General features: G+C 39.9%; 1 protein-coding gene across 1 annotated transcript in view; it reads right to left on the reverse strand.

Annotated features, from left to right (window-relative positions):
- The window catches only part of SYNE1 (spectrin repeat containing nuclear envelope protein 1), a 427,466-nt gene that overhangs the window by 234,226 nt on the left and 167,418 nt on the right, over positions 1–25,822 (reverse strand). The window contains exons 36-50 of the mRNA XM_072966061.1: positions 24,292–24,479; positions 23,806–23,929; positions 21,682–21,848; positions 19,288–19,441; positions 16,996–17,624; positions 14,198–14,377; positions 12,464–12,614; positions 11,981–12,139; positions 10,602–10,784; positions 7,833–7,934; positions 5,206–5,409; positions 4,004–4,211; positions 3,088–3,200; positions 1,432–1,637; positions 258–413 (exon numbers count right to left, since the gene is read on the reverse strand). Of these exons, the coding sequence (XP_072822162.1) occupies positions 258–413; positions 1,432–1,637; positions 3,088–3,200; positions 4,004–4,211; positions 5,206–5,409; positions 7,833–7,934; positions 10,602–10,784; positions 11,981–12,139; positions 12,464–12,614; positions 14,198–14,377; positions 16,996–17,624; positions 19,288–19,441; positions 21,682–21,848; positions 23,806–23,929; positions 24,292–24,479 (2,924 nt within the window). The remainder of the gene's footprint in view (positions 1–257; positions 414–1,431; positions 1,638–3,087; positions 3,201–4,003; positions 4,212–5,205; positions 5,410–7,832; positions 7,935–10,601; positions 10,785–11,980; positions 12,140–12,463; positions 12,615–14,197; positions 14,378–16,995; positions 17,625–19,287; positions 19,442–21,681; positions 21,849–23,805; positions 23,930–24,291; positions 24,480–25,822) is intronic.

The following is a 25,822-nucleotide window of genomic DNA, read 5'->3' on the forward strand; positions in this document are numbered from 1 at the left end:
AAAAGAAAGAAGAAATAGAGGAAATGAGTGGCCTGTCTAATCTGTTGAGCACAGGGAGGTGTAACTGGGATGGAGGCAGCTCCTCACTTTCACCCCTATGCTCTCTCCAGAACACCACGCTGCCAAAGAAACACGGCACGACCGTTCATAGAATAGACGTTCAGGGATGGTAACATAAACACCCACCACCAACTCACCAACCAAACGAAATGTCCAAGCAACCAGACAAACACTTGTTAGTAGGAAGAGAATCAAACCTCGCAGCCAGCAGTTCCCCCAGAAACATCTCAATTTTATGGACTTCGTTTTTCTTCTCAGGGATGTGCTGCTTGCTCTCGCCTAAGTTTTCTGTGCTTAATCTCTCATCCATTTCACGGATCCATAAGCTCAGTTTTCTGTGCTGATCTTCAAAGCTAAAGGAAAGAAAAACACCTTAGAGAAATTCTTCTGTGATCATTGTAATAAGTAAGTTCTCAGCTGAGGTCACAACGTCTATGGCAATTAAAAGCTCACTAATTGTCAAGCAGAAAGGAAAACTCGACAAGAAGCCCATTCAAATTATCACTTATTTCAGGAATAAAATGACAAATCATGGACATTTCTCTTGAGATCCAAGAAGAAAAAGAAGCACCCTATCTTGCTGAATCGGTTTCGCTGGAAACCAGAGCTGGTACTTAGCAGCGAGATCATATTTCATGTCAGGATGCATTTGACTTTGTGTCTTACTACAAATACCCTAAATTGGGCCAGTGGATAAATGGGGCAGTAGAAGCCCTGGGAAAAGATGGGAAAGTCAACTCTGTGTCTTTGTACCTTACAGGGAGCTGAATATGGCACAAGAGCCCCTGGACTCTAAGCTTTGAAAACCATGTAAATTTCCTAAGAAACCTGGACAAGAGTCAGGCAGATTACTCTCCAACCAAAAGGGCATTTTGATTATACTGACATCTTTCTTCTCCCAGTAGCAGAAGTTTTTTTCTTTTTTTTCCTTTCTAATTTTATATTCATCCCCACTGACACAGCGTCCTGGTTGGAATCTTGATTCACAGACGACAGTAGATGTTTTCTGCCATAACTCCAACCCAGCAGAAGCAGCCATAAGGAAAAGACTTGGATAGTCTAAACGCTGGGTGTCAAAACCCTAGTAACTTGAGTTAGCCAAACAGACAAAAAAATACATGCATTTATGCCACTTACAATTATTAGTGATCGTAATTCCTTCCTTCTTCTCTATAGAAAATAAAGCCAAACAGTGCCATCAGAGTCTAAACAATCAGTTCTTGCCCTAGTGTGAACCTGTACTTCAGGTCAAAACTTACAATTTAAACTCACAATTTCAACTGTTCTTTGTTTATGCCCAGTGGCTCTTTTCTCTAAGTCTTTGAAAACATTCTGTGTATAATTAAATCTCTACTTGTCAAAATGACCTACCTCCCAAGTTCTAAAGCACAGTCTTGGAGAGCCTGTTTGTCCTTAAGGCATTGTTTCAGAAATGCCTGAAACTCTTCGTTCGCCTTTGTAACTTGCTCCTGAATGCTACTGACAATCTGTTTAGACAGATGTGCGTACAAAGTCTCTCCCTCTTGAGTCACGGCATCGAGCTTGCTCTGCCCATCGCTGACTGAGTCCAGAATGTTCTGTTTCGGGGAATAAAGGCAATATAAAATACTTGCTATTATTCAGAGACCCTGGTGCATGAGAGCATTAATTGCAGTTCTGACCTGATATAGCAGAGCCCAAAGACAGAATGCCCTTAACAAGACTGGGGTGAGAATGACGGTACAATGTGAGAATTGGGTACAATCAAGACTCAAGCTGCAGGACGGCGCCAGCCAGTCACTGGAACCACTGAGGACAAACTGTGAGCAACATGGAGTCGGGAAAGAGGATGTTCCCAGTGAGGTCTGTTTCCAGCCTCTCCCCCTTCTCACCTTCCCGCCTTAGTCCAGGCGCCACCCCCTCACGTGGTTAGCGTAACAGCTTCTAGCTGGTTAACTGCCTCCACCCCTCCTCCTTCTCCGGTCCACCCTGCACACAAAATCCTGTCTTCATATCCCTTCTTTCTTGGTATGCACCTCACCCTCGGAGGATCACATGCATGGACATGACTTCAACAGAGCAAAAGAAGCCCAGAACTGCTGTGCCAGCCCTGCCTCTCCCTTGAGCCCCACAGTGGCATCTGCAATTGTCACTCAGACTTTTCTTTGTGGCATTCCACTGCAGCTCTAGCCTCAAAGGGGACAATTCCATATCTGAATTCACCATGCCTCCTGCAAAACCAGCTTCCCGTACTATAATGATCTTCCTACCCTGACTGTTAAGGAGTTATCTACATAATTGACATCATTTGTTAGGCCACAAAATCCTCCTATTTCTCATGATTTATTTTTTAATGGAGGTACTGGGGATTGAACTCAAAAGCTCGTGCATGCTAAGCAGGCGCTCTACCACTGAGCTATACCCAGCATCCTCTCATTAATTTTTTAAAATTATTTTTTACAATACTTAACACAGTGCTTCTCTCAGATAAGTTGCTTGAACAACTTGGCCCAAACTCAATTTGAACCTAACCTGCTGTCAATCATTCTTAACTCTGCTTCACAATGCCCTCCTCTTTCAGAATTTATATATTTTTCATAGTCTGTAACACCTACCTCCGGAACCTATCACATCTACTGCTTTAATTTGAATATATCCTAGCTCCAAATTTAGATGATGAGTTATTAAAAAGCACAAGCCATGTCTTCTTTTTAAAACTCCTCCATGAGAATGGTATAAAACAGATATAATTATTTACGCTTTCACTGCTATGAAAGTTAAAATTAGGTTTAGTTTGGAATGAATTCCAAAGAATGATCAAAAGTTTAAAAAAGAGAGAAAAGGGATCTAGCAACTCTGAAATTCTAACACTCTGTCAACTTACTTTTCATGTTACCAACCACCTTCTGACTCAAGAAATCTAACTGTGTCAGGAAAGAAGGGAAGTTTGGAGAAAACAAGATTTGGAGAAACAGATGATTCAGGTCTGACTTGAAGGCACCTGAGTGCAGTTTCAGGAAGAAGAACAAGCAGTGTCCACTTTCACACCTGAAGGTCGTGCAGCTTGGCCTCCAGCACTTTGCTGTCCCCACTTCTGTCTGATGACTTTTTTGCCGCTGCCTTTATTCCAGAAAACCATTCTTGGAATTCCCGCATAGACTCTGTGGAAAGCAATGAAAATAAGAAATACATCGAAAACACTGAAAGAGCTTCCCAAAATTACTACGATGAATTCATTCTGGCCTCAGCCCACTGCATCTTACCTTGCAATATATTCCAGAAAGGAAACACTAATGGTCACAATATAGGCTATAACACAGTGTGACCTACGACCACGACTGTTCATGGTAGAACCGAGAAATTACTTCCGAGAAAAGACTGAAAGGAAATTTGTATTTCTGACGTGTCAGATTTCCCACTGTGTTCCTTTCTTTTGGTGAAGAAAGAAAATTGCCTGACTGTGAGAGTGAGAAATGCTCTAGGGGTGTTAAAACCGTATCTATGGCCAAGGGAGGAAGCACGTCCTCCGTCCACCAGGCTGACTTGGAGCGTCAGGCATCCACGTCGGAGCAGAGGCACGGCTGGCTGGGTGGGAAGCCCAGTCAGGGGCACAGGACCAGCGGCTTCCTGCCTTACAGGGCTGCTGGTTCACGGCCTCTCCTAAGAGCAAGTTTACTGTGTCTTTCCACACAAATGAACTCTACGCAGAAAAACCGGATGAAATTCAGAATCACCAAAACGGCAGACTCCTACTTTCTTGGGGAGAAAAAGGAAGAGTGCCTCCTTGGTGAGAGCCCAAACACGACACTGCCACGGCTCCAGGCTCAACGCACACATCAATTTAAAATGCTACTCTTGCGGAAAGTTTATTTTTGCAAACTTTTGCTGGCTGTTTCTAGGCAACATTTGGTTTGGATTGTTTTTTGTAAACAAACTATTCATGCTAAGGCCTACTGGAGCTCACCACTGAAGTGTTTTTCCAGAGAATCCTGAAGGCTGGCCTGTGCTTTGGAGCATGACTGGCTCACAGCTTCGTGTCTCTTTATCAGCCCCAGCATGGCGCCACCCAGGCTCTCCAGCTCGACCGAATGGTACTTGCGGCACAAGCTGTTGAGATTTTCCTGGGTAGAACTGATGCTCCTTTGCTGACTTTGAAGTTCTTTTTGTATTTCCTAGAGAATAAAAGGATGCCATGAACAACATGCATCACATTCAAAAGATATATTCCATCTACTCCACTCTGGTATGTTTTATTTTTGGAAATCAATGCTGTTGAAATATACTCAGTAGTGTATGCATTTGTGATAGATCTGTGGTGATTTTTCAGAATTTTGCTCGGTTTTCCTTGGGAACAACTGCAAATAGCCATTGAGAGGTAGGTAGGATTGGGGTCATAGTCTAGGATTTCAAGCAAATTGCATAGGTCTTTGTGGATGCCAGCCCATGTTCTGGGTTTAGCTAGTTGATGAGAAACTATTAATGGAGTCACCTTCCTGTGTTCACATTTCTCAGTGGGACACTTGGGCTTTGCTTCAGGATCATAGGCCACACCAGAAGCATTGGTCGTTAATTTAAACCAGAAGCATTGGTCGTTAATTTAAAAATATATGTTCTCAGTCTTGAGTACGGTAAGAAAACATGATGAAAGAGCACAGAACACGTATGTTGAAAAGTCAACTCACAAGCTTTATAGGAATGTCATCTATGAATATGGACAGATGACATGGAAGCAGAATGTTTTCTAAACTATTTTTTTAACATATCTTTCTCTAGACAAAAGCTGTCATGCTGGCCAATAAAAATAATCAAGTGATGAAAAACTACTCTGCATTCAAGCTTGAAAATTCACGGAAATTCAAACAGTTCTTCTACAGGCTTCACCTTTGTATTGAAAAAAATATATATATTAACAAGTACAACCTATGAGCAGGTCCTAGAGCAACGGCTGCTTTCTGTCCTTAGATGATTCATCTTTGATTTCTTACCACCTGCATTCAGTTCTCCACCTGTTACTTACTCTGCTGTGTCCCAAGTCATGAATTAGTTGGTATGGTGGTAATATGGGTAATTGAGAAGAGAGGTTATATTTTGATTACAGTCACTGCAAAACAGGAGAGCTAATATTCCCATTCAAGTGTAACCACTTAGTGATAGTTTATGACTTACCTTTACTTTTTTCAACCCTTCACAAGTCTCAGTTTGGGCACAGTTCATCAGTGAGTCTTCTAGTTTGGTCAGCCAGGTGGCGGTGTCATTAATAAACTTCTCCACTTGTGCACTCTGAGCAGTGAACTCTTTCAAGGTTCCTTTTGCTTCTTCAGTAATTTCTTTGGCATGCTCTAGCTTCTGCCTTAAGTCGGCTTCCATGAACTAAAAATAAAGTTAAGATTTCATTGGGAGTGGTGGGAGTTCAGCTCAGTGATACAGTGTACACTTAGCGTGCGTGAGGTCCTGGGTTCAATCCCTAGCACCTCCATTAAAAAAACAAAGCAAGATTTCATTAAAATTCGTGAAGTGTAGAGCACTCTCATGCAGTAGGAATTCTGCTCATGTGCAGCTTAACTGTAAAAATTGCATAAGTCTAACCACGGATGCTAATTCAACTTTTCTAAGAAGGAAACTCTGAGTGCACGTTGCCAAATATTTTAAGTAATGGGGAAATGGAAAGAGTGGGGATTATAGTTAACACTGGACTTTAAAGTGGGCGTTCTGACTGAGATTCCAGGGAATCCACAAGATGCCATTTCAACAGCAGAGCTAGACCTACACAGAGTTACTGAGTTAGTGGCCAAAAACTTGGGCTTCGTTCTCCATGGGAAACACTCACACAGTTTTTGCCCCGATGCAGCCACTACTTTGAATAAACAGCACTTTAGGATTTTATCGTAAAGCAATGTCATCTTTGTCTCCCAGGTTAAAATATTCAGTGAGGCTAGTTCTCCCCTCCCTGGATGACTTCTCTGGCCCCACAGATAATAAAAGGACCTATAACCCTGATCAACTGCAGAACAGTTTTGATTCCACAATTAGAACATCCAGGTCCATTTAATAATCAAATCTTGAACTTACAGCAAACTTAAAGTGACTTTTTTTTTCTTCCCTTATCCTCTGCTCAGATCTGCAGCAAACAGGCAGCCTCCAGTGGAGAAAGGGACAAAGTGCCTCCTTCCGCCTTCCTTCACATTATTTCTATTCCTCCACTTTCTACAGCTTCTGACCCCTGCAGGAGGTGGGTGACAGCTCACAGTCACTCCTCTCACAGGCCTGGCCTGGGGGCTTTCGGAGATGCCCCTCACCACTGTCACCCCCCACCAACGTCCCTGTGCCGACAACGCATCTCTGCATCTCCTCTCTGGCTCTTTACTTTCTCCCCACACAGCCTGTGGGCATCTTTTAACCCCTTGCCACTGAGGTCTGTTCATCCCCCAGGAAGCCTTCTCAGGTCACCCGAGATGCCCGCACGCAGACGCTGTCCCCTTTCCTTTCCTCTCATAATTCCCTTCTGGGTCAGAGGTCACACATTGGCATTCACCCCAGATGACTCTGAGATGCAGGCCACTTAAGCCAGCCATGTCTCCTTTGGCAAATATATCACCACTTAGCCAGCCTGTCTCACTGTGCGGAGTCAGATACTAGGCTCCTGTGTCCGCAGCTGCAGGGGCACAGGTCACGTTCTCCACTGAAATCCTTCTCATTTTAAGGTAAGGTGCAGGCACCCCCATCCCTCCTCCTTAAGTATGGGGAGGGGTGTGTGTGTGTGTGTGTGTGTGTGTGTGTGTGTGTGTGTGTGTGTGAGAGAGAGAGAAGAGACCAGAGAACAGCAGCAGCTCTCTCTCTAACCCTGCCTCCATCTTCTCTCTGCAGAAGCCCAGCCGTTGCCCACTCACGTCCTCGACCCGGGTGACGTGCACAGACTCCCCTTTTTAGCTCTTTGGGTGATCAGCACCCCTTTTACCTCTTCTTGCTTCAGGTGGACCTTCTGACGTTCTAGCACGTGAGCATCATCCACCCATGCTACTAACTGACAGACACCCAGTCTCGGGCCAGAGCAAAAGGACAGGTGATCCAGCAAGGCTGCCTGGTTAGTGAGAAGCAGTAGGTAAAGGAGAAAGGTGTGATAGGAAGAAAGAAAATTTAGGGAAAACCCAGAGACAGGGCTTTAAGTTACACACTAGAACCGCAGCCCCCAGCCTGAGGCGCCGGCCGCCCAGAGCCCCGCGGGCTGACTGCTCCCACGGCGCCCTCCCCGAAGCGGCCCAGGTTTCCTGCTCAGACCCGGTCTGGCCTGGCCTGCCTCATGGTTCCTGAGGATTCCTGCCGTCAGAAGGGCCTTGAAAGGAGGTTTACGACGGTGATCCCTCCAAACCCCATAATTCAGTAAATGAATTAGACAAATATCAATACAAACATCAATGTTCACAAATGTGGTTTCCGCTGCCGTCTAAACATAAAATGGCCCATGATGCAAGCTGGATGAACTACTTCCAAAAGTTAGGAAGGAAAAAAGGAACTAATCCTATTAGAATATTCGAGTTGGAAATATGTTATTAATACTGGCACAAGCAATTTGAAAGATGTTAATATTCAACCCCCATATTTGATCAGGTCAATGTGTTTGCTTAGAATTAGGGCAGTGATAAAAATAAACACACACACACACATATATACACATACTTTATACATAAATATATAAAGTGGTGTGTATATATATATATATACACACACATATATACTCATATATATATATTTTTTGAGAATATTTTGAGTTATTACAAACCTGATTGAGTGCTTACCTGAAGGTCTGGTGGTGTTTCTGGATTTTTAGTTAATTCTTTGAGATCATTAACTTTGGAGTGAAGTTCCTCTAATCTCAGCGCTTTCTTTTTAACTTCAGACTGCCAGAATAAAAGACAAAGGGGACAAGAATAACTGATCCAAACACTGATTTGTTACATTTGGCATTTCAGAATTTCAAGCGTTAACTCTGTCAAAATGCCTCAACTCTAACCCAGGGTAAACAACAAAACAAAACAAAACACCAAACTCGGCTTCGTTGCCTGAGGGCCGCCATCATTTACGAACGTGGAAGACCGTCACCACTAACTCTCACTAGGAATGTGAGGGAGCATGTGGAACCTTCCTTCTTCCCACCCTCTTTTATTGGAAAAAAAAAAAGCTCCTGGAAAAAATTAAACACTATCCAGAAGTCTTGGGTCAGTGGGAATTTTCAAGAGACTAACCATCGTTTACTTATTAACATTAATATCATTGGCTACCATGGCAGCATTAAAGTCTTGAGGAAGCATTTCAAAACAAATACACATCAGAAGTGTCTCCTAATTATGCTGGACTATTAGCAATGCCTAAGAAATACTTCAAACAGAAATTGAAAGGGTGTTAGGAAATTGACATCTAATATTTTGCCATTTTCCTTTTTTTTTTTTTTTTGTACCAACACTAACACAAGAAGAAGAAAGAGTCATCAAAGAATCATTACGGAACAAAATCGATGCTTGTAAACTTCATTAGTTATTTGGGCCCATGAAGGAACATTTAATAAAGAATCCCTCTCAACTTAAATGAGGTACTTTGGTACTTTGTGGACACTAACAGGCCTCCTGAAGCCTTCAATCCAGAAAGTGATTTACTCCCCCGGTAAGAAGTGATGAATTGACTGTCAGGTCCACTGGCTTTCAGCAGAAGCGGCCCGGGCAATCACATCTATGCACCTATGCTTTATCTCCTGCACTGCAGCAGGAATGATGCTGTCAGGCACCAGGCAGAATCCAGTTCAGTCATTTTAATTACTAGCAGGTGCACCGCACAGCGAATAGCACAGAAAACCCATCTCAGGGGTGACTGACCTGGACCTCGTGAATGTGGCCAATGCCCACTGGCTCCCCGGATCCCAGAGGTCAGCAGTAGGAGAGTACTGTATGCTGGTTTAACAACTGGCTCTCTAAAAAAGGGCCCTGATTTGTAGCATTTACCACCGCTTTGAGCGACAACTTTTTGTCACTGAACATGGAGTTGAAAGAGCTGTAGAGTTGCACAGCCCTCTACAGTATTTCTGCCCTAGAGATACGATAAAGGTCATAACTCAAGAGCCTGGATAACGGTACCACACAGACTAGTAATTATGAAGTGAAGTTCTGAGTATTACCTTCATTTTGAACACAGTTTATTTAATTGCATAGTTACTTATAGTTTAATTTTCAGTAATGGTTGTGTTTAACACTGGCTTGCAATGTTCCTTAAAATGTAGTAACTGACTTTTGTGAGTGGCCCTATTGTATCATATATAAGCTGTATTCCAGCACACACCACTGTTTGAGCTGGTTTGTTAATTCAACGTCAAAGAGAACAACTGAAGAGATTGGGGATCGCTCTCCCGACTGCACTTTCAGTCTGGAGAATTTCCTCTGCTTCTGTTTGCTCTTAGAAATAGGGACAATATCTAGAATGTTCTTTGGGTCAAAGACAGCTGATAATTTAGGAATTACAGATGATGTGGCCACATTTTATCAGGACTGTAGTCACTCTTTCATGTGTCTGTCATATTCTGCATGCGCGGAGGCACAGTGCTGGGCACTGGAGCACACAATGTGAACAGTCTCTTCCCTCACCAAGGGTACAGTCAGTTCTACACAACGTGAAACAGGTTACCTCTGGTCACTCTGTTTCTGCTTACCCTGCTTCATTTTTCACCATAGCCCAATTACCACTTGACATTCACATATGATAAATACTGAGCGGTAAATAATGTAAATGTCATGGGGGCAGTGACTTTGTCTTACTATTAAATTCTCACTGTCTAGAACAGTGCCTGACATATTGTAGGTGCTCATTAGGAATCTGATGAGTGGAAGAATAAATGAATGCAAGAAATGGAAACAAAGAGGGGAGGGTGTAGCTCAAGTGGTAGAGCATGCACTAGGTCCTGAGTTCAATCCCAAAAATTTGCCTCCTCCAAAAATAAATACATAAACCTAATCACCCACCCACCTCAAAAAATACATAAAATCTGGGAAAAAAATGGAAACAAAAGGAGTTTAAAATAAACTGGTGACTAGAACTTAAGAAGCCTGTGACACTCCAATCTCCAGTATTATTCCATTTCTGGAAAGGCCGTGGAAGAACTCAGCCCCTAACATAAGCATTCAGGATGTGGTGAGCACTCGGTAAACATTTTATTTGAATGAAGAAAAAATAGATGCTAAGTATTACTGGATTACAAACGTTTTCAACTGGTTTTCCAATAGGAAGGTGCCATAATCTCAGATGAATGGGACAAATGATAGATTTTTGGAATCTTTACTTTCCCACTAATACTTTAAGTAAAGAGCCCCAACTAAGACATGATAAAAATGCAAGAAAGAAAACACCCCTCTCATCCATAGCCTATTCAAATTTCAAGTAAACAGCAAAAGACAGTTAAGAGTTTCACTATACTCATGTGTGTCTTGAAACGAAGAATGGACATTTGAAAAAGGACACAATTTTTTTCATATTTTGGTCAGTGATGCACCACAGGCTCACATGTGAAGGTGAAGTCAACTTACCTCAAATTCTTTCAGGAATTCTTCTGCTCGGAGGCTGTCATTCAGGTTGCTGATGCTCTCGGCCAGCTGTGGAACAGAACTGCTTGACCATCCGTCGATCTCGTCTCTACTTGAAAGAACCTCATCCCAAACGGACAGGCTCACCCTCAGCCTATCCATGTTCTCCTCAATTTTCTCTGATATCTGGGATAGAAAAGAGAGGCCATATCAGATGCTTGAGGCTCCCAAATGCTCTCTGTCCACCAAAGTTCTAAATATGCCAGCTCTTCCTTGGTATTCTGACCGAAACATGAAGTTTTGCAAAAATCGTGATCTACTCAGTACACCTGGCTCAAGCACAGACTAACCGTCACATAAACTGTTTCCGTCACTAAGAGAGTTTCAGTTGAATTTCTAGGACGTTTTTCATCTGTAAATTGGAAAACTACCCATATCAGGTCTATTGGAGTCTACTATACAACTCACTCTGAGGTTTAATTTCACAGGATAGGAGTTCATTTAGGGCAGTATGGTATTTATTTTTTAAAGTGACACAATGAGTCCTTTTATCTGTAATGCTGGGATATAAAAATGTGCATCATTAGATTTAAACATATTTATAGAATAAGTAAATACATGAGAGAACTACCAACTCTTGCGTAAAGTATTACTGTTGAACAATCTTCCCATAAGAAGAATGCTCTTTTAAAAGTAGGGGCAGGTAAGGTTTTCTGAAGTCTCCAAATTATTTGATACATATAATATGTAAATATCAATATCTAACTTTAGTAATTTAGCTTCAGGGAATCCACTGTAGATTAAACTTCTGAACCTGGATGTTGATAATAGGGGGTGCAAAAAAAAAAATCACAAGATTTATGAGCTGGAAAACAATGTAAAATATGTACGGGTTGAAATGTAGAGTTCCAGAAAGATCAAGTGACTTGCTTGGTCACATACTAGCAAATGACAGAGCAACAAATAAAATACAAGGATGTAAACAAGCCCAATGTTTTTTGATGCAAAATTAATCTTATCACTTTAAATTATTCTATATTATGGTTTAATATTCTATAAGAAGCTTATAACTTATTCTTCTATTTTATTCATGATCCCAGAGTTTGGAGAAGGAAAACATTTAGAGTTATAAATATGTTGTGATTGAAGCTATCAAGTGAAATTCCAGAAAAATCTGTCAATAAGTTTTAATAAAATAAAGCAAATAATTTTTAATGATTTCTAAATCATATGTGAACCCTATTTTTCTTCAGAGTATCATTTTGAATTTAGCATGACAAGTTAAAAATAGAAATCACATTCCTGAATAATTCTTTGCCCAAAAATGTGACTGAGCAATGTGACTATTTAACTACTCATAGAAGCCCAGGTGATGAGCTTACATCCAGCCACTTGTCCACCGTGCTCTCCATGTCTGTTTTCACCAAGATGAAATCACCACTGTGAATTTTTTTCAGCTCAGACAACAACTGTTTTCCTTTGCTGGTAAAGTTATCCAATTCTTTTTGTTTCTTACACATTTCATTTTTGGCAGTTTCATGCTGTGGATGTAAATGTTTCCTTAATTAATAAAATAAGCAGTGATAAGTCAAGAATTTAAAACCATTTGTCTCTAAGAAATTTAATTCATGGTTGACTTATGCAGAAACCAGTGAAATAATGAGCTATACAAATATACGTAATATAATCTCCTTGAATTTCTGGGATCCTGAGATATCAGCATTCCTAAAAAGAAAGTTGAGCTTGTCAGCATGAATTATCTACATCTAAACGTACTGACAAGAGTTTTGTAGGGAATGCAGTATGAGTGAAAAAATAAATCTTTTAAAAAAGTCTGATAAAATAAATACATTTTGAATTATTACCTTGGATAAAGCCCACTTAAGGTCTTCCTGGTCTTTTATAGTAGTTCTGGTTACAATCACATTGCTGGCATTTTCTAGGACTTTAGATACAGCTGACTTCAAATTCTGATATTCTCTCATTAAGTCAATAAGTCCGCAGCATTGGCCCTGGCTGTAATGATTAAAGAAAACACATCATTTATTGTCATGTATCAGGAGAGAGAAGAGTTTCCCATAGTTGGATCTGATTTATAACTACACAAACGTACTCACTGATGAATGCTGGAATCAAGAGAAAATCAGTATTTCTTATCTACCGAGGTCAAAAGAGTGCTGGTCTATGTGACTTAACTCTAATGCCCCAAATGTTCTCCATGAATAAAGAATCCACACAGCCACTAAAACAAAATCTGTTAGGTTTTAAGAACACTTTTTCCATAATTTAATTACTTCATAATGCTGTGTGTTGAGGGGAAGCAAACCATCCCTTCCTAAACAAAACAAAACAAAAGATACTGCTCAATACTTAAAATACATATGAGATTATTTATGTCACAATGACACAAATTTTCACTGAATATGAATCTCTTGAGAATTGTCAAAATATAAAATAGTTTTTGTTTATAAGAGTAAAATGCCTTTGAGCAAGTAATTCTTCATCCAGCAGTTTTTCCAAAGAAAGAGATGTGCACTAAGATTTGGGTAAAATTATATTTTTCACATCATTATTTATAGTAGGAGAAAAAACTAAACATAACCCAAATGTTAAAAACAGGCCAATAACTGAATAGACTCTGATATATTCTTATAATTGAATATTGTGCAACCTCTAACAAAGCACAAGTTAAGAGAACATTTAATATCATGGAATAAAGTTTGTGCAAAATAGTTAAAATTTTAAAGCCTGTATTAAAAGTCTATAGTATAATAAAAAACTTACAAACATGCAAAAAATTAAATGTGAATGTTTCCAGATGTTTTATTTGTAGTCACCCAAAATGGGAAGATCCCAAATATTCATCAACTTGGTGAATGGATCAACTCTAGTATGCCTATTAAATGGAATATCACTCAGCTATCAAAAAGAATGGACTTTGTGGATCACATCACAATGTACATTATACTAAGTAGAAGAAGGTATTTAATGAAGTGTGGTAAAAACTTACGTACACAAAAAAATGGACATGAGTGTTTAGAGACGCTTTATTTATAATCATACAAACTGGAAAGAATCCATTTATGTGTGATTCTGAAAAAGATGGTATTATAGAGACAGAAAACTGATCAATGGTTGCCAGGGGCTGGGAGTCATGTTGAATAGACATGTTGAAATTTTTTCTCATGGTAGAATTGTTACTGTGAAATTTGATAGCTGTGACAGTTATGCAGTTGTAGGAGTTTGTTAAACTCCTACAATTTAAGGGCATACACTTAAAAGGGTGCATTTTACTATATGTAAATCATACCTCAAACACAAATACAACAAAACAAAAAAAGAAAATCAGGGGTTAAGAGTCTCATGGCAACACTTTGCGATTGTTGACAAGTCCTGCTTTTAAGCATGGAATTTTACATGCAATTGTTGTCTTGAGACAATTCCTCAATAAAGTTCTGTAGGACTACATTTTTAATGTTACTAAAGAGAAAGAATGCTTAAGATGGCAAAAGGTATTCATCTCTTGATCACACCAAGACAAATCAATGTCACAAAATCAGTAGGAAGTTAAAAACAAAAACTGAGAAGTTTTTACTTACTTCTCATGAATTAGTTTTTTGGTATCATCCCAGATGGCCTCTAAGCGGTTTATCTCCCTGTCGACTTCCGGTGCAAAGGCTACATCTTTCTGAGCAATTTGCTTAGCTTTGTCTTTTAACCAACACAGTTCATGCTCATGAGAATTCAATTCATCTTCTAGCTGATTGAAGACTCTCAACCTATGAATTAAAATGTTATTTTACTATTAATTTACTGAAGGTAGTAGGGTACCAATATTTCCTCTCCATTAAGCATGCATATAACTAGAAAAGCTTTCAACACAACAATTAATGCACATCTACTGACAAAGATGCTTTTAAAGTTACATAATTCAGAATGTACTTTAGAGAACATTTAGAGGCATTTTTATTATTCACCTTCAAACTTCTATTCAGTTTGCATTCTCTTTCTATTTGCTTTGATGATATAAGAATTTTTAGACCAGGGTTGACCTTGGAGGTAAAGTAGGTAAGTACTTATTGCAAGGTCATTGGTAAGAGATCCTACTGTGCCATGAGGTTCAATTCATATTAAAATACTAATATTTTAAAAATCACAGTTATTTCATTCAAAATAAAAGTAGCTTTACTGAGCTCTACAATAAATACATGTTTTAAAAACTTACATTACCTACTTTATTGAAAAGATTACCATGAGAAAATGATCATTTTTTTGTCCTTAATATATTAGTATTTGAATATTTGTAACAAGTGGCCACATAAAGGCAGCCGTTGACTCTTTAGTTCTTGCATTTTGGTATAGCGCTAAATACATGTATTAGCCCATTTAATTCCCAAACAAAATGGCCAGGAGCTGGCATTATCATTATCTCCATCTTATAAGAAGAGAGGTGATTTGCTCAGCGTCACCTAGTAAAAGCTTGTAAGTATGGTATTGAGACAGGAGGGAAGAGGGCAGAGCACAACCATTAAAGGACTAACACAGCAATTAGCACCAAGATGGTGGAAGATTCCACTTCCAGCAGACCCTTGAGCTTCGCGCTACACTCACTGAAATACAAGAGCATGCTAAATGGTACTCCCACAGGTGCCACGACAGTTTTAAGGCTGGCCAGAAAAGGTCAAAAAGTGGGTGATGGCCCAATTCCTGGGAATCCCAGCCTCTTCCCCAAAGTAGTTGGAACATTCCTCCCACTTGTTAGTACACGAAGTTCCGAACCCATAAATACTAACATCCCCACACCTCGTGGCCTTTTCTCCTGCCTTTTGAGATGGCCCGCATTTTGTCTATGGAGTGTGTAACTACTTTTATTGTAACCTCCCGCCCCCATGCCCCGTGCTCTCTGGCCTTCTGATGTCCAACACAGCCTATGGAGTGTGCATCTCTCTGAAAAAATGTACTTTTACTCAACTATGGCTCGCTCTTGAATTCTTCCCTGCGGGAAACCAAGGACCTTCCCTTGACGGGGGTGCATCCCAGGGAGTTGCCTGGGACCTAAGATATAGCCATCCTCTTGTGCCCCACATTTTTCCTGTATCAGTATGACTGGGATTTAATAAACCAGTCGACTCAAGGCAACATTTTCCGTCACCTCTGTATGACTCTGGTGAGTTCAGTGTTGGTATTAAGGTGGCTTTTGAACCCAACCTAGGCCTCTTCCAGCAACCAAAGCACCTCCCGGTCTGCTTGTCCTGAGCAGGCCACGGAGGGCCATGCAGCACCAATCCTATGGCCGACTTCCTGGGTGAGCCATTTGCTCCTTTGTCACACTTGGCGCCTCCTTCTATGCTTACTCTGGAGGCTATTTTTCCTTCCCAGATCTTACTCTCTTTTGTACATTTATTCTTAAACCTGTGAGACAGCTTATTACCCATGAGGCATGGAACCTCAGGAGCCATTGTCATCTAGCTAAAGCCTTAGCTTAACATTTGATTCTGGTAAAGAGGAAGCAAATGGCAATGATCTTGGCAGGGTCAGTACAATCCTTATCACTTATGGACGTCACGGTATGAATGCATTTTAGCTGTTTCTTTGCCCCCTGAAAAAAATGGAAGAGAAAGTGCTCTTGAAAGAATGAGTGGGGGGGAAGTACTCTTAAAAAGGAAAAAATAAGATTGAAAAGAAAGGTAGAGTAAAAAATTATTTCTTGCTTTCCGCAGGAAAATACGCATGACCCCTTAGCTTCTCTATTAAACTCACCTACAAAACCCCAGCTTCACTGAAACCCACTTCTCTGTCTTCTCCCCACCTCTAAGCAAACAGCTGAAAGTGGCTGGGGAGACTGGTTTGCCAAGCTGATCGGTTTCACTTTAAGTGAATAAATATAAATCTCGAATAGCAGTTTATCACTTTACCAAACACCAGGGGCATCATTCCCTTTTCTCTCTGCACTTTCTCCCCATAGCTTCTTTCCCTCACTCAAATAATGAGCTTCCTCCATTCCCTTCCGAGAAGCCAGACAACCCCCGGGGAGGAATTCCCTCATATTCACTACCAGAAATACAAATCTATGTCACTTCCCTTCTCCTCTGCTTTCATTCTTTTTACAGAAGAGGAGTTCCTTCTTCTATCACTTAAAAATTGCTTACAAATAGATAATATGATCAATGTACTCTATTATAAATAAGATCCCAGAGGGGCCTGTATGTAGCTCTTAGAAAAATCCTTAAGGAAAACAAAGACAATTTAGTACTTCTGGTGTGTTAAAAGCGTCATTAATTTTAAACTCAAAATATTTTTTTAAAAGAAGTGGCTAAATATGGTACTGTTATAGTTTTGCTCAAGTGTTAATTCCAGAACAAATAAAAAGTAAACAAGACAATCAGCTTCCGTGCACCTCTGCTGAAGAGCCTGGCGGGTGGGTTCTTTCAGCCGCTCCTTGTCAGCTCTTTCTTCGATGTCCTCGATGCTTTTCAGCAACTCCTCTTTCTGATCACGGAATGCCTTCTTCAGCACCGCCAGGGCATCAGCCTCACTCTGCTTGGTTCCCAGAAGGTTCTGGATCCTCTCTAATTCGAAACAGAGCTGATCCACTGCGGTTCTGCAGGAAGTCCTTTGCTCGGAACCTCCACTCCTGAGATGGTATTGGGCTTTGGTAAGGAGGCCGTCGAGGCTGATGGCAGTAGATTCTAATGTTTTCGCATCTTGAAGAGCATCATTTAGGTCCTTTTCTAACAGATCGGACTGCTGCTTGTTCATACTGCTGGTTGCTTCCACCGTTTGCCTCAGCCGGTGGAGAACCCCTGACAGCGAGGTGTGGCTCTGCAGGAATGCGGCCAGCTGGGACAGGGCAAGCTGCCGCCTCTCCACGACCTGGCTGGCCTCCTCAAACAGCTGGAAGCAGTCCTCCGCTTTGCCCTGGAGCAGGTGAAGGTCCTCGGAGCGACCCAGCGCACTCAGCTTTGCCAGGTGACCCTGCACACTCTGCAGTTCTCCCTTTTTGCTCTCTACTTCTGCAGCGTGGTCCTGGAAGGGGAGAGAGTTATTGCTTCCCCAGACACATTACATTTTACCCACACAGATAAAGTTAGGCTTTGTGATGTCAAGACATATTTTTAAATGCAAAGGATGGCTCAGTACTTAAAGGTCAATTATGGTGAATCTTGTAGAAACATTCTCAAAATTTCTGTTTTGCTTATCTATATATTTCACATAAAACACAGCTCTGACTTGGAACTCATTCATTCCATGGAAAAGAATTTCTTCGTGGATAGAGATAGTTAAAATAAATTATGTGTGTGTATATATATATATATAATTTGTATGTGTATATACATACATCCAACATATACATATATATCTTTTAAAAATCTTCTAAATTTTCAATTTTCTTTGAACTGCACATATGCATACACTATAATTATTGTATATATAGGATGAGCTCTATTTTAGAATTAATTAGACTTTACTTAGAATTATTAATATACAGACTTAGCTCTATTATTATAACATTCTATATTTACTTTATATATTATAACAATATAATGCATATAAATTATAATATGAAATATTAGAGCTAATTCTAACAGAGCTTGTGGGGAAGAAGTACAGGAACAGATACCACCTGTTCAGAGGTAGTGCAGTGTGAGGCAGGTGGAAACCTGCACAAGTTTTAGCTGCCTTCTCTTTAAAGAGACATAGATTAGCTCCATGAGATTGCTGTATAGGAAATCTGAGTAGCTCACAATAAATCTCGTTTAAAATCTAGCAGAGATTTGCCAACGATCTCAGCATGCTTCCCATTAAACACAAATCATCATCTATCTTAATCTCGACCACAGTAGCCTTAATATTCTTCTCAGCTTGACTGCTAAACTCTCCAGGGTTTCTTTGAGCATTTACATTACAAAACTGACCATTCACTCTCTGCCTGTTTGAGACGTAAATCTTTTTTAAAAGCCCCTGACCAGTTTTACAACTCAAGAACATCTTTCCCTAGGACAGAGGAGTCATCCCTTTGAAATATGTATCATGAAGACAGCATCCCTCTCTCCCAGCCCCAGGTTGTAACATGAAGATATGAGAACTTTTCTTTGGATAAAACCAATTAGCAAACCCAGCACAGAGTCAGAACTCAATAAATATTAACTGTTTTATTATTAAATATTGTTATAAGTTTATCATGTAGTGTATCTCCAACTATTCCAATGCTCGATGGTCAGTATTTGATTTTTAAAAGTTTTTTAAATGCCAGGATAGATATTATGCATAAACTATAAACAGGGAAAATAAATCCTAAATTTTAAATAATGTTCAAGCTGAACAGTAAGTCAGAAAACCTGTATCATTTAAGGATTAGAATACAGTATTAGTTTTCAGCATTGGAACAAAGTAAAGCGGAAACTTAAAAATGAACATCCTGTCACTTCACCCTGGAAATCATTTGCTCCACTTTCAAGAAAGAGTGTCTTAAGATGGTTGCCTATTTTATCTGACACAGTTTTATCTGCTTAATTTATCTGTGTAACATATTGCCTGGACTCATATGCTCAATGATTAAAACATTTGCATATTAATAAAAAGTTAAAATGCTGCCAAGTGTTTTTATTTTTTTAACGTTGCATCTCTTTAAAATTCAAGAGCTCTCTTCTGTGAATCAATTCTTCAGTCTTAAAAGAATGCACTTCACCTTGTGCCGCGTAAGGGCTGCTTGATGGTCCATTATGCTTATCTCAGAAGTAGTTTGTAATTCACTGAGGAACAGCTTGATCCAGACAGAAAAGGAAAGCAGTAGTTCATCAAATTGCTGATGTTCAGCAACCACAGACTGAAGAAAATTAATCCTATGGACAGAAAGATGTTAAAGTTAGGGTGTCCCACAGCTGGACAGAAAGAATTAATGATACATTTTGGGGATAAGCTTCACCAAGAGCAAAAGCGATGTTGTCATACACAGACAGACCAGAACTCGTGATGTCTTCTAGCTCTCAAACCCTGTTTCTCTCACACTTTCCCCATCTCAGTGAATGTTACCCACCATCTACCCAGATGGTCCAACGAGTCACTCTTCATCCCTCCATTTCTTTAACAACACACTGATCTCTGCCGATCTTGACCGCACTGCCACCTTAGCGTGTTCTGTTTGGGCTCTTCTCTCCACTTCCACACCTTGGTCTCAGTGTCTTCACCTCCTGCCTCACCTCCCACAGACATCTACACTGGCCTCCTTCCTGCCTCCATTGCCTCTCTACAATCCACTCTGTAGCCAGAAATGGTCTTGATGCCATCAGAACACCTCTGCCAAGCTTAAATACGGGGACAATTAATTTCGTGTTGCCCTTAGGAAGGCAAGACTTCAAAATTCCTCACTGTGGTCTACAAGGGGTCCTACATAATCATCTTCTCTGATGTCATCTGATACGGTGCCGCCCACACTGCCACTGACCTCTGTTCCCCACCATCCCAGCTCATTACTGTCTTAGAGCCTTTGTTCTTTTTGCTCCCTCTGCCTGTCGGCTTCATCCCGAAAGTATCACAAATCTACTTCCTACACCCCATTCAGATCTTAATCAGATGGCATGTCTCCTGAGAGGCTTTGCTCGGCCACCCAGTCTGCAGTCCCTGCCATGTTCCTCCAGTTTCTTGTCTTCATATTACTTACCACCCCCTGATATGCTCCTATTCCTTCATTTGATTAATTACATATTTATCCTCCCCCTCACTTGATGTTTATTTCTATATCCTTAGTACCTAGAAAGGTGCCTAGGATGTGAACAGGGACCAATCATTGCTCATGTAACAAGTGGACTAGACTGATTAAAAATAGCTGATGTAAGATTAGAATTCAAAGCTAACATTAAGAATAATACCTTAATCAAATATTAATATTTGTTATAAAGGTTCATATCCAAAGTTCAATATTTAAATAGACTTTCAGGTTTTAATCCTTACAAAATCTTCTCCACATTATATGCCTAGATTATATTATGAACGCTTTCATACATTTGTATCATTTTAAAGCCCTTTACTTTCCCTTAGTGAGAGGCAGAGATCCTCCTCTTTTTTACAGAAAATTACTCACCTTTCAAGAGTTTGGCACCAAATCCTTCCATCAGCCTTTCCTGAACCCAATCAAATGTCCTTTCTTTTTAGTCCTCAAACATCCTATGTCCACCTGTCTCACTGATTTTTCTCATTATTCCCATGCTGATCCATAAAATACTTGAGGCAAGGTTTTATGTATTTGCATGGCTTCAGTGTTTGACATGGTGCCTCGTATACTCAACAGGTACCCAATAAACATTTGCTGATTGATTGAATAAATGAGTAAACAGACAATGGAACAAACACAAGCCCCATGGAGGTCAACAGTGGAACTGCTGACTGTTGCTAACCCCAGCTCACAGAAGGGTACTCCACTCCTTCTAGAAGCTCAATAAATATTTGCTGAATGAGTGAATTAAAAATTAACTAGAAAGGTTAAATGTCTTGTTCAAGATTACATGGGTAATGAATACCAATTTAGGTAAAAAATTTTGTTTTCTAGCATATTAGAAAGGTACAGTTGCCAACTGTTAACCTTCCAGTCAACTAATATTTAATCCATTTTTAGGTCTCCTTTTAATATAATAACAGTAATATCCCTGCCCTCTACAAAGATCTATATTGGAATGAAATGGAAAAAAATAGATTCTCTGTTGAGAAAGATCATGTGAGGTACAAGTTTAATTACCATTTTTCCCCTGTACATAAATAGTTTGGGCAATGATAGAACAAACAAGAACAATCCTACCTTCTTCAGTGCAGCTCAACTAATTCAATCACTTGCCCTGATTGCAAGACTAAATCAAATGTCCTTTCTTTTTGTTCAAAATTCTGAATTCAAAGTACTAATTTTCATCAGAAATACTAATTTTTAAGCACTTTGATTTTTAAAATGACAAAAAAGTAAGTTTTCTTCCCTTCTATAATTATGCCCTGAGTCACTGGGTTAAACACAAGTGAACAAAACCATGCTTTCTTAATTTACACACTCACGATTTTTTAAAAATGAGCAACACTCGAAGTTTTTCTGAAACCCAACCTTTTGCTAATTATCTGTGGCAAATCTCTCCATCTCTCATCCAGCTGCTCCAAATGTAGTTTCATCATTTTCACGTCCTCTTTGGAGGCCACTGAGAATAGGGATTCCTTTAATTGCAGCAGGTTGCTGTAGATTGAGGCCTGGGCCACAACTTCATCTTGCAGAGCCTGAGCGAAATAAGACGGTATTACAGATCTCATCCCAACGTGATTGACCAGGAAGGACCACATTCTTGCAAAATGGACCAGGTCATCGGGACCGGGCTAAAAAGAGTTTCTATCACTTGATTTAGAAATGGGTCCACTTAACCTCTAATACAACATTAAAAATGCCTCTGAAACCTGAATTAGTTCTCCAGAGTCTGAGTTCCAGGAAGTCAGGCAAATTTAGAAGCTGTAGAGTTTCTTTCAGAATAAAGAAACTGAGCAAGTGAAGAGAATCAAAGAGAAACTATTGTTGAAGAGAAATGATGCATATTTAATGAGAACAGGTGCAATTCTAGGTTCTGGGAACACAGTGTATCTCTCTGTGCAGAGACTACATGAGGCCAAACCAGGGAACTTACAGGCTCTTCATTTTATTTTCATGCAATGGAACTGCTTATTTTTAATCAGGCAATGAATCTCTCAGGTGATGTGAGTGGTGCATAAAAGCTGTGGTTCCCACCTAATAAAAGATAAATATAAACACTCTCAAGACAGCTGGAGCATGGCACATAGTTGATGGTTGTCAAAATGTTTTCTTTCCCTCCCTGGTGAGGCCACATTGTGATACAAGCAAAATTGCTACAGGTATCAGAGGAAGGCGTACACCGCCTGTGGATGACAGGAAAGACCACAACGCAGAGCTGGGACCTGTGCTGAGAAGGATGAGGGGACACAAGACCGGGAGGTGGGAATGGATCAGGAATGTTCAGACCAACGGGGAGGCAGTGTGACACAGTGTCCGGATGTGGGCCTCTAGCCCCATCTTGGTGCTCTAACTTGCACAGCACTGCTTTCCATAAAGAGACGTGTGGGAATACAGTTTTATATAACCCGATATCCTTCTGTCATTTTTAAGAAAAGGAGCTACAATTTCCTCTCTTAGAACATCCCACATCATATTCAAAAATAAGAAGATAAACACTGGATTGCGGACTGAGAATTGCCCTTTATCCTCAGACAGGACAATCACTGGAGGTTTCTGAGCAGGGACTCTTTGGGAGATAAATGCAAAACATTAGTGTTTAATAAGATAGAAAGATAGGAGAACCCAGAGTGTAGGAAACCCTCAAAGTCAAGGGAGGAGCACATCTGAAGATGGGGGAGCAGGTTCAGATGCTACGGACACAATCTGATGGCGCTTTTAGAGAAAACTCTGCTGGAGTTTTTAGCAATTACAAAAAGTAAAAGAACCTACCCTCCTGTTAGACATTTTATAAAAGGTAATGGGAGAAGGTTGGGGTGTAAATCTGTTACACAGTAAAATCTCTTTTGTGAAGCAATTTTGCCTGTTGAATTTTCTGGCACCTACAGCATAACTTAAAAAAAGTTACTAATCCCCAGAAATCAATAGCATTGTCTGTTGTTTCAATAATACTTAAAGATTTTTTGAAGTTTAAGAAGTTGACTTCTTCAAGGATGTAATAAGCTATTATTCTTTGTCTATCTTCTTCATTTGTGCTTATTTATTTTTTTCTGTCTTGCTTGACAATAATCATTACTGTGACTTCTTTCTACATTGTATTTCTTCTCTCTTTAAAAAAATAAAACTTTTCATTTAGAAAAATTCATACAAATACTAAAGTAGGAGGAATATAGCCATTATCCAGCTTCAAAAATTATTCACTGATAGTCAACTTTGTTTCTCTATGTTTCTACTCATTCCTCCTTCAACTCCCCTGCCAGATAATTTGTATTCAAATGCCAGACATTGCATTAGAGAGTTTTCCAACACATCATGGAAACTGATCAACACAAAGTTCACCATGATTTTGACTTTCAGGGCAGGGCTGTTCTACTTCTCAGCATCACAAACCAAAACAAGAAGTGAAGTTGGATAGAAGATTTTGTTCTCGATTTGGTTTTACAACGCAACCATAACAAAGAGCAATACATTTTCCTCACACTTCCTTGAACTTGCCTGTATTAACTGAAGTTCACTCTCCACTTTGACTCTGTCCACAGAAATGACCGCTTCCGGGGAACTGGCTATGGCTTCACACCGCTCTAGCCAAGTCGAAAAGGTTGACAGTTCTTTCTCCAGCCTAGAGAAAGCAGAGATAAGAAACAAATTCATCCAAAATGATCATACTTGAAAACTGAACCTTTCTGAAGTTGAAGGTCAACAGTAACCATGATAAATACCACAGTGTTGGCTGAGTTCCTCTCCTGTGTGTGTATGAACTTGCATGTGTGTTTAGATCTGTGCAATATGTAAAGACACATCCTCTCCGCTTTCAGCAATTTCCATGTTATAATGAAGATCAGTGTCTTCCCACGGTAGACACATGAGTTGATGGGTTTTACACTCTAGATGATCATTTCCCATCACTTAAAGTCCAGAATGTCCTCTTTAAGAGTGGCTACTGAAACCCAGGCTGCCAACTGGAGAAGGCAGGCTGCTCACCTCTGCCAGTGGGCCAGCAGCTTCTCCAGCGCCGTCTGTCTCTCCTTAGCCCGACGCAGCAAACCCTCGTACCTCTGTTGCAGGGCTGCAGCCTCCCGGACAGAGGAGTCTCTGTTGGCGACCTTCTGGGCGCTGGCTGACAAAGCTGCCACTGTGCTGGTTAGTGATTCCAGGGCCTGACAGAGATCCTGACGTGGGAGCAGAGGAGCGCAAAAGAGACAGAGCATCAGAAAAGACAGCTTTCTTTGAGACCCATTATCACCAAACGTTTCCCCTTTGTCATAATAAATAGCAATGGTACTCAAAAAATATCTCTGCCTACGATTTTCAGCATGGCACAGTGAGAGAGATGAGAAAGTTACTTCATGAATGCAGAAGTCAAAAATGAGGACAGGAGACTATTCCCCAGACAAGACTTTGTTGCTCTTTATCTGAATAATTTCAACTTTCCCTTAAGGACTTGGATAATTTGTGAAAATTGTTATTCAAGTTATACCAAATGCATTTAAAAAAAACCTATTTCTAATTTGCAAGAGCTACATGCCACATGCTATAATCTTGCTAAAAAAAATATATGGGAAGTTATGGCTGCTGCCAGGAATGCACGGTAACAATGACAATAAGGGTGCCTGAGAACATGGCCGGGACTGTGTCATGCACATTACAGGTATTAGCACGTTCGATCTTCATAAGAATCCTAAGAGGTATGTTCTCTCATTGGCCCCACTTTACAGATCAGAAAATCAAGGCAGAGAAAAAGAATTTACTTGCTTTAGGAAATCTAAATATTAGAAAAGTACAACATTATCCTCTCTGGTGTTTATTATTAATTTAGTTGTCTATTAAAATAATTCCATCAAACGCAATTTTGCTACTTTTTCTCATCCATTTGGGGTGTATTTTTTAAAAAAGTACATAAATAAGGCAAAACTGCATTCTTATTATAAATATTCAAATGGTATAAATTCCACTTCCCTTTCAACTGTTCACTATCACTGCAGCCCCTTTCTCTGCATTTATATATACACACACATAATGCATATATATTTTTTGTTTATTAATTAACATGCTTCTTTTGAGTATTTCTTCATGCATGATTCCTTCACTTTGCTCCTTCCCCTAAATTCTGCCAGAAGCATCTGTTGCTTTGTAAAATGTCTCCTAACAGTTACCACTTCAGGGACCAGGCCACAAAAGTTAGTTACTCAAGAAAAAAATCAGTGAGGACATGGTCTTTGTACATCTGAGTGTCGTGGGTTAAAATCTGAAGTCTGCAATGCAAATGCTTTTTTTTTTCTGCACATTTAATTTTTTGTAATTTTGGCAAGAGGTAACAGGGTTTATGAAAGCTATAATCTGAAAAAGTTACATGTTTTAATTAAAAGAAAAAAATACATTTTAAATGAACACTCCTTTAATATACATTTTTAATGAAAACTTATTTGTACAGTTATATATCTTATGTTATATGAAGTGAATATGTTTGATTTATATTATCCCTCAAATAGCATAAATTTTTTCAATTTGGACT

Source organism: Vicugna pacos, chromosome 8 (genome assembly GCF_048564905.1).
Source record: "Vicugna pacos chromosome 8, VicPac4, whole genome shotgun sequence".
In the NCBI taxonomy this organism is placed as follows: Eukaryota; Metazoa; Chordata; class Mammalia; order Artiodactyla; family Camelidae; genus Vicugna; species Vicugna pacos.